Source organism: Solea senegalensis, linkage group LG4 (assembly GCF_019176455.1).
Source record: "Solea senegalensis isolate Sse05_10M linkage group LG4, IFAPA_SoseM_1, whole genome shotgun sequence".
Classification (NCBI taxonomy): Eukaryota; Metazoa; Chordata; class Actinopteri; order Pleuronectiformes; family Soleidae; genus Solea; species Solea senegalensis.
Genome location: NC_058024.1, coordinates 22,076,229 through 22,085,398, shown reverse-complemented (window position 1 = coordinate 22,085,398; position 9,170 = coordinate 22,076,229). Strand labels below are relative to the sequence as shown.

The 9,170-nt window shown below is 38.1% G+C and overlaps 2 protein-coding genes across 8 annotated transcripts; one reads left to right on the top strand and one right to left on the bottom strand.

Annotated features, from left to right (window-relative positions):
* Positions 1 to 592: 592 nt before the first annotated feature.
* tardbpb (TAR DNA binding protein b) lies at positions 593 to 6,612 on the top strand. Of its 7 annotated transcripts, XR_006360326.1 has the most exons (6): positions 593 to 1,379; positions 3,397 to 3,560; positions 3,643 to 3,792; positions 3,872 to 4,057; positions 4,144 to 5,215; positions 5,874 to 6,612. XR_006360326.1 is itself a non-coding variant. In XM_044024690.1 (5 exons), exons 1-5 carry the CDS (start codon positions 1,139 to 1,141, stop codon positions 4,624 to 4,626), a joined length of 1,197 nt encoding a protein of 398 aa, XP_043880625.1. In that variant the 5' UTR covers positions 593 to 1,138; the 3' UTR covers positions 4,627 to 5,803. The 7 variants fall into 7 exon arrangements, 6 of the variants coding, with proteins under 6 accessions (XP_043880625.1, XP_043880624.1, XP_043880623.1 ...); XM_044024690.1 differs by lacking the exon at positions 5,874 to 6,612 and having other exon boundaries at positions 3,643 to 3,783; positions 3,890 to 4,057; positions 4,144 to 5,803; XM_044024689.1 differs by lacking the exon at positions 5,874 to 6,612 and having other exon boundaries at positions 3,643 to 3,783; positions 3,887 to 4,057; positions 4,144 to 5,803.
* Positions 6,176 to 8,779, bottom strand: cenps (centromere protein S). The gene is made up of 5 exons (XM_044024695.1): positions 8,537 to 8,779; positions 8,027 to 8,150; positions 6,910 to 6,943; positions 6,753 to 6,819; positions 6,176 to 6,581 (listed from the first exon to the last, which is right to left on the bottom strand). The coding sequence occupies exons 1-5, from the start codon at positions 8,564 to 8,566 to the stop codon at positions 6,477 to 6,479; spliced, it is 360 nt and encodes a 119-aa protein (XP_043880630.1). The 5' UTR covers positions 8,567 to 8,779; the 3' UTR covers positions 6,176 to 6,476.
* Between the last annotated feature and the right edge of the window lie 391 nt (positions 8,780 to 9,170).

The window sequence follows — 9,170 nt, the reverse complement described above, 5'->3', positions numbered from 1 at the left end:
ATTAAAGTGCTGACAAAATTAAAGTGCTGACAAAATAAAATATGTAAACACATATTCATCATCCACCTGTCTTCATCTTTCATTCACCTGTTTTCATCTTTCATTCACCTGTCCTCACCATTCGCTCCCAAAATTTCGGTGCCTGGATGTTTTTATTTTTTTAAATTAAGGCCAGCATTTTCTTTACTTCGTAACGGATGTCATTTAAAATAAAACAAAGTACAGTACTTTACAGTACAGTAATTATTATCCTGCTGAACGAGGTCACTGTCATTAAAGAATACTGTGTCCATGCATGGACGTATAATAATTGACGAATGACGCTGTACCGGAAAAAGAACAACATAAACAAACATTCACAAGCAGGGGGCCGCTGCCTTGGATGTACCATTCTCTCTTCCAGCGGGGGGTGGTCGCAAAACAAAATAAATCATTATCATTATACGAGTAATTTCGATTAATTACAATCAAAATGGAATGTCGTAAGCTTTTAATTTTTACAAATACACATAGAAGACGTAAATGCCTCATATGTCAAGGTATGTATTTAGATATATTAACCACCATGAAATGAAGACGTCCAAACCAATGACGCAGTTCCGGTTTTAGATAATGTTCTCTTTGAAGGCCTCGCAAAGCGCTTTCAGTTTTCACCGCGTGTTAGAAAATAATCTTGTATTTTGATGTCTTACTTTGCATTCGGAACCGAACGGACGCGTAATTTGAATTAAAAACTTCTTTAATCTGGACAAATAATAGCGAAGAAATCGTTTGACGGATTTGTTATTCGCGGACCGTCCGCTCTTATCGTTATCGTCACGTCGTCTGGTTGTTGACGACGCAGATCCCTGTCCCAGCGAACAAAGGAACAGCAAGGCCGACGTACGCTTCGTCGCTCCTTTGCGAGTAAAGTTTGCATTTTAAGTAATATAGAATTAGACAGAATTCAAGCTACATTTTTTGTGCCACTGTTCTTTGACTTGTCACCTCTCTGACTTGGTCGAAACAAACCAATTAAGACGACTCATTCAGTCCTGTTAGCAACCTCGGCTCAGGTTAGCCGCGTTTGTGGACAAGTAGCGAGTTAGCTGTAGCGTAGTTCAGATTCAGGCTAGGAGTTTTCTTTATTTTGAGGAGAATGGCTGAAGTGTACATTCGAGTGGCGGAGGAGGAAAACGAAGAGCCCATGGAGATTCCGTCCGAGGATGACGGCACAATTCTGCTCTCCACCGTGGCAGCTCAATTTCCAGGAGCGTGCGGCCTGCGTTTTAGGAGCCCCGTGTCACAGTGCATGCGGGGAGTACGTCTAGTGGAAGGGATCCTGCACGCACCAGAGACTGGATGGGGCAATATCGTTTATGTCGTCAACTATCCAAAAGGTAGATATGGGCATTACTACGCATCTGTTCTGACTGAGCATTCTGTCCAAACAGGTAGCCATTTGTGGTATTTATAATTTATGATGTAACTTTGGCACACTGTACTTGACGTCGAGTCTTTCTCCGTTTACACAATTGCAGTCCGAGGTTCTAAATGCAGGCTTAAAAGGGGCAAAACTATAACTAGGTTTTCATTAAAATTATTTGTAAATAAAAGTTAGTATAAGAAAATGCTGATTCATGTTTATTTCCATCCGATGTTTTTAAAGCACCAGTTCTTAGCTTCTGTTGCCCTCCTGAGGAATTCTGAGTAATTGCAATACACCACCGGTGTATGGACATAGCACATGCCAATGTGATGCTAGGCTAGCTTTATTTGTAATGAGTAAATCCTGTAAAACATTTGAACAGTGACAAATAATTGCGGCTTGAAATGAATAATTTCCCCAAGAGCAAATTGCAAAATTCACTGTGCAACAAGAGAACAAAATATTGTTATTCTGAGAAATGATTACAGAACTGTGTGGACTCAATTGTGAATGTGTAAGTCACATGCTACATTTTTTAATGGCAGTAGAAGACACCATAGAGGGGTAAGAAAATGCAACTTGAGAAAATGCCAAGCACGATCAATAAGCATGTGATGAAAAACAATTTAATTCCTGCTTGCTTCCCATTTACTATTGTAGTATTTGTGTCCTGCACAAGGGATGTTATCTTTTCCCCGTCAGTACTGCTACTTTATTTCATCTTCTGTTTACGCTATTTTCCCCAATGCAGTGAAATGTGGAAGTCCTATGAATTCTTTGTCATCTTTTATTTTTTGACATATTGGTTTTCATTACAGCTGCACTCATTTACATTTTAATGGATGTACTAACTTTTCATCTACCTCAAGGGTAAAAACGTACATGCAATTTTTTGTTTTTGTCCAATTGAGCATTAAACGGGGTTTGTACAGTTCATGCACATACAGCACTTTCAAACTCTTTTTGCAGCACACAACTCACTGCATTCATGGGCTTTGCTGTTCAGCTGTCAGATGCACATCTCTGCTGCTTTGCACCAACTCTGACGACTCAGTTAATAATAAATAATAATAATACCTTAGAGTTACAAAGTGCCTTTCACGAAACCCAAGGTTCAGATCAAAAAATTAAAACTAGAAAACACAAACACTAACAAACAATCTGTTGGCAAAAACCTGCTGGAACAAGTTTTGCTTCAACAGTGATTTAAATGACTCCAGAGTTGGTGTGTGGTAGTTGTGCAAAAAATGATTCTAAACAACAAAATAATGCAATTCACAGTGGTGCTTCTATTTGTAAAATTTACTTACACTGACTCTGGATTTTCAGCCTTCATTTGGTGGTGATTAATAATTGATTACCAAATTAATCATCAATCATTTTGATAATTGAGCAATCATATTGAGTTTAAAAAAAAAAGCAATTTAAAAGTTCTCTGATTTGTTAACTCCTTAATTGTTTATATTTTGTGGTTTCTTTCCTCATATGCGAAAAGAAAATGATTAAATCTAAACAAATTTGGCCTGTGGACATACAAGGCATTTGAGAACATTATCGTTTTAATGTCTGGGAAATATGATCAACATTTTCTGACATTTTATGGACCAAACAGTTAACTGTGGAAAACATTGATGGATAAATTGATTATGAAGATAATAGTTATCATTATAACCATAATTGGCGTACCCATTCATTTTGTTTTTTTTGTTTTGCATACTCAATTTATGAGTATTCTTTTTATGGGACCATTGATAGTACTTCCACAATTTTAATAAACTTTTTTTAACTAGGCATCATTCCTTCTGATTTTAATTGATTTCCTATATTTGCTCTATTGAGAATATTAGATTAGTATGTCAAACTGCTAATTATGCCATCCGAAATTACATTACCTCTGCATAAGAGTTTGTTACAATCACTGTGGAAAGTTGCACTCATCTCATGATAGTCAGAGTAAGATGTGAAAATTTAATTGTTTTCTATTTCAGACAACAAAAGGAAAATGGATGAAATTGATGCCTCCTCTGCTGTGAAAATGAAGAGAGGAGATATGAAGACATCTGATCTGATTGTACTTGGTCTTCCTTGGAAAACAACTGAACAGGACCTCAAAGACTACTTTAGTACATTTGGAGAAGTCATCATGGTTCAGGTACGACAGTGATTAAAGAGACATTTGCTTTAGGTTGCATGAAGTGACAGTTGATGATAATAATTGGTTGGTTGTCTTCCAGGTTAAACGAGACGGGAAGACTGGAAATTCTAAAGGATTTGGCTTTGTGAGGTTCACAGAATATGAGGCCCAAGAAAAGGTGGTCTCCCAGCGCCATATGATTGATGGAAGATGGTGCGACTGCAAGCTCCCTAACTCGAAGGTGAATATGGTAATATCCAAGCACATACCCCACATGTTAAAGAAACAGACATTAACACTCTATCTGCTAAAATTTCTTTTAAATGAAGTTTTTCTTTGGACAGCAGTGTCCAGATGAGCCACTGAGAAGCCGCAAAGTTTTTGTCGGCCGTTGCACAGAAGACATGACCACGGATGATTTAAGGCAGTTTTTTCTGCAGTATGGAGAAGTCACGGATGTTTTCATTCCAAAGCCATTCCGTGCCTTTGCTTTCGTCACATTTGCAGATGATCAGGTATGTTGTGGAGTTCATAGAAAGAAGCTTCCTGTTGAAGTTGAGCCTGTGTCCATCAGACCTGATTTATGTATTTTCCCCCACAGGTTGCTCAGGCCCTCTGTGGTGAGGACCTGATTATCAAAGGTGTCAGCGTTCACATCTCAAACGCTGAGCCCAAACATGGCAATAGGCAGTATGACCGGACAACACGCTTTGGGAATGGTTTTGGAGCACAAGCATTTGGTAGCAGCCGCAGTGGGTTAGGGAGCAGCACCAACAGTAGTCTGGCTAATTTTGGTTCCTTCAGTCTGAATCCTGCCATGATGGCTGCAGCTCTGCAGAGTAGTTGGGGGATGATGGGTATGCTAGCTAGCCAACAGCAGACATCCACTTCAGGCAGCACCTCCAGTGGAACCAGCTCTAGCAGGGACCAGAGTCAGTCTTTCAGTACAGGCAACAGTAATTATGGCACCAGCTCAGCTGGTCTTGGCTGGGGAACAGGTTCCAACTCTACAACCAGTGGTAGTGGGTTTAGCTCAGGTTTTGGGTCCAGTATGGAGTCAAAGTCATCTGGGTGGGGTATGTAAGTTAAGTGTTTGTCTGGTAAGTATTGTGATAAAGATAAGTCTTTTCAACAACAACAAAAAAGCAAAAAAAATTCTGGTGTAATGCGTATCTGAAAACTTAACACTTTTGTGGAAGATGTTTTGTACATTTGAAAAAATGCTAAAGATTTAAATTAGAAAATGTGTTGAATGGAGTTGTTTATAGGATGTCCGACTAAAGTGCTATTTTTGATGTCATGTTTGGTTTTTGTATCCATTTCAACTGGATTCTCTAATGCATGCATTGTGAAATGTGGTATAACCATTTGAAAAATGCATGAATGTCTCCGATACACTAGTATGCGGCTTTGTCATAAACCTAAAGGCAATCTTGCATTGGGAAGAATCCTGTTGAAACCTAAATGTTTTAAGTGCAACTTTATTTGCAGTCAAGTTCTGTGGAAAAGCCTTCATTGAAATCTCTTCTGCAGTTCACCTCTCTTCCATTTTCCTGTGAAGAAGCTCCTCTTTGGCAGCATTCTTGGGGTGATATCGGTATCATTCTCCCTCTTCCCACCTGTAAATGCTATGCCATCAAAGAACGGCTTCACTCCGCATGTTCTAAGAGACGGTGGGTGTTTTCATTTTTATCCACTTTTAAATGGAAAGAACAGCGCAACTGACATTTTAAGAACTGATGAGTGCGATTGAGGATGACTTGTGGCGAAGAGTGAAGCGATGAGTGAGCGAACGGAGAGACGCGTGAAACGGACTGGTTGTGCAGTGAAAGAGCCCAATTTGACTGCTTTCTGAGTGTGTGAGTGGAAGCTGCAGATGCTACGAGCGCCTCCCCTAACATGGACATCCTTTAAGTAGTACTTCAAGATTTTTTTTATTTTTGCAAGTTTTTCCTTACACTTAAGTGTGCTGATCAAATGCAGAAATATCAAAATGTAGTGGAATGTTGTGATGAATATTTGTATTGCTTATATTATCTGATTTGAATGCTGTATGGTGTGTGCTTTCATGTTATTGACCTGATCTGTTGGTGTGTATTTGATGTGGATGGACACCTGCTGAAGACTCTGGGGGACGCGAGTGGTGGTGTGAGAACGTGTAGTGGTGTGTCCAATGGGTTCCCAGTTGCTCTTGTTGTTTGTGAGGTGTTTAAAAACATGTCAAATGAAGGGAGTTCTCTAATAAAGTTCATTTGAATAGATGCTTAGTTTATATTGCTTGAGTCAGTTTGTCAAATTTAAAAACAAATCTAATTCGATTCACATATCTAGGGACCTTGGGCTCTGCTGGTCGAGGTCTCCGTTTGAACCCTGACTGAAGTCCGTTCTGAAGGACGAAGATGGAAGTTCCAACACTTTCAGTGTGTGGCCTTCTCAGACATGACATGGGGTAGTACCTGTCTTTTTCGCTGATTTTAATGGCTTCATTATTCAGGTGCATTGAAGGTTAGTGGGGATTTCTTTTACATGGCCTTGAACAGTATGAGGAGTTTGACAATCTTAAGTGTCCAGGTATCCCAATGTGTAACATGCCAGTTAGGTAAGGTAGTAATCACAACCACTGAAAGCATAGAGATGTTTGTGTCCACTTGGCAAGGCTTTTATTACATTACAGTATTGTTTATAGCTTCATCAATCTGTCAAACAAAGATATGTAATCTGTAGTGCATTGGCAGGGCCTTATCACATTTATAACTTATTAAGAAATTGGAATAAGAAACATGGAAGTACTGCTGTGGACGCCTGAAACGACTATTAAAGAATGACTTGTCAGTTTGGTGACACTGAACCTACTGTCTTGTATTAGCAAGGCTACATGTTTATTTAAATGTTGGGTACAAGTGAGACACTGCAGGCCTGTCTTGTGTCCTGTCCTTATTCTCTGCTTTCCTCCTCGGTGTCTCTGCTCTTCCTCTTTCCAGAACTCTTCTTTTTCTGCTCCTGGTTCAGTTCTTCACTTTTATTTTGTATGTAGACAGACTGAAATTAATAAAGGCAAATTAAACATTCAGTGTGCTGTCTGTTGTAGAATATATATATATACCTACAATGTATCACTGCATTATAACAATGGAAGCTCGTGAGTTTGTAGGTGAAAGGATTCATATCTGATGTACAATTCACTTCTGAGAGATGGTAAAAATAACTCACCAACGCAGAGCTGCGACGGGCTACGAGCTTTACGTCCTCTGCAGTCACTGTGCTTCTTTTAGCATGCCTTTAAAATCAATGAGATGCTATATAAAGGGGATAATTAAACAGTACATGTCAAAGTCAAATGTTTTTTTAAAAAAAAGTTCATCTTCACCTTGCAAAGGCCTCCAGGTCCTTGGCAAATACATCTGAAAAGTCAAAGCTGACAATTAGTTCAACTAAAATGCATTGTGGTGAATACTCCAATTTTCATTTGATTATTTGAACAAAATTGTGAAATATTGATATTTTTTTTCCACCTTAGGCATTGGGGAAAAGGATATTATTCACAATTTTCAAACATATTAATCAAACCAGTATTGGATTAAATATGAAAATGGCCAAACAAGTAACAGTGATTGTTAATTGCAAGATAACAATTATGACACAGCAGTTCATGTGGATTTTCAAGTCCAGTGAGAAACATGAAGGAAGGTCTACTAGCCAAATCTATGTTTGTTTAGTATAGTAATTGCATTAAACTAAAAACTGTTTGGTCTGCGTAGCCTCACACAGTGTGTGACGCTGCAGCATTGACCTCTCGTTAAGGTAATGGTGGCTGCAGTGTTTCTACAGTAACCCAAACAGACTTTGTTATGCATTAGTTTACTCGCCAAACAACTTTGTCGACATGAACCCGATGTGTGTTTACATCCTTTCTGGTATGTGAAGGCCACCGAGGTTCCCTGACAGACTTGGAGTACTCTGTTGCACTCTTTTTTTTAACAATGTGCATCTATTATTTACATATTATCTGTACAAAGCCCCTTTTACAGATAAATGGCTGAACAATTACTTTCATATCAAAACTGCAAATTACAAAGGCTGTAATTTTTTAAATTTTTATATTTTTATGTTCTATCCCAATCAAACAAAATTCTTTGAATTATAGAAATCATATTTTGCGTTATTCCGTCATCATGGTTTAATGCATCACACAGTGAAAAATGAAATAAAGTTTCATTATATCGCAAAAAATAAACACAATATCTGCCAAAGTAAATGGTTAAACAGTCAAATGTAGAGGTCTCACTAAAATACAAGAGAAATGATGGAGGAAGAATATTCCAAATTCAAGAGTTCTATTACTGCAATAACATAATTATAAATGATACACACACAAGTACAGTACTGTACTTTCATGACAGCTAATAAAACTGAGTGAAAGTTTCTTTTACTAAACAGACCTGCATTTGTTTATGTACTGCAATAATATCATTGGTCACACCCACCACACTGTCTGAATGTTGTCTCAGCTATGGCTGCGATGACTTGTCGGCTGAAGCCTCTTCCATGGTCTTCGCCCAGCTGCTGACACAGGCGACCCACAGTGAAGTGCACTGCAGCCTTTAACCTCTGAAATTTCAAACATCAAGAGAAATCAACTCATCAATCAGCACTTACACACATGGATGATGAAGGGAAAATGTAATTATTTAAAATGTCTATGCCATCTTTGTCGATACGTTACCATTTTCAATGATCAGATTTAAAAAGTGATACTTATCACACGGTACTAACCGAACAGTCACTACTCTATATTATCTTGCAAGTGTGAGAAGTTTAAGGTATTGAACTGTTTCCACTTTCATTTTTGTTTTTAATTTAATTGTAATGTAATTCGCTGTGAACCGACGTATAAACCAACTCTTTGTTGTGTGTCGTCTACGTTTACTTATTACTTCATCAATGTTGTCTCTAAATTATTATCATTATTATTATTATCACATCACTGTTCTTACCTGAAGCGTTTCGTCCTGGTCAACTGACATTTTCGTGGGAATAAATTCAACAAAATCGCGGAACAAAAACGTCGCACCACGGCGAAAAACGAGGAAACTCTCATAAACTCAGGAGTAGGGGAAAAAATAAGACACTTTTATAGATAATATATGACAAACACACGCATGTTTAGAGGAGCTTTGCTGTTCCACTTCACTCAGGTTGATAAACAAACTCCCGCGTCACAAATTCACCAGGAAATCAACAACTTTGACAAGCGTGCTTCTTACTTTAATGATTAAATGGTATAGCGTCACCGTGTGGTCCGGAAGAGACACGACAGAATAAAAATAAGTCCCCCATCTGCGTGGAATTGAGGATTAAATATTTCCCACTCTCTTTTACACTTACTTCTTATATTAATACTGGCTACAATAATTAATCCACCGATATTTTATCAGTCAAAAAAGTCATAGTTCAGTATGTCGTCCAAAATCGGTCAAAAATGTCATAGTATAGTATGTCGTCCAAATTCAGTAAAAAAAGTCATAGTATAGTATGTCGTCAAAAATCAGTCAAAAAAGTCATAGTTTAGTATGTCGTCAAAAAATTCATAGTATAGTATGTCGCCAAAATGTGTCAAAAAGTCATAGT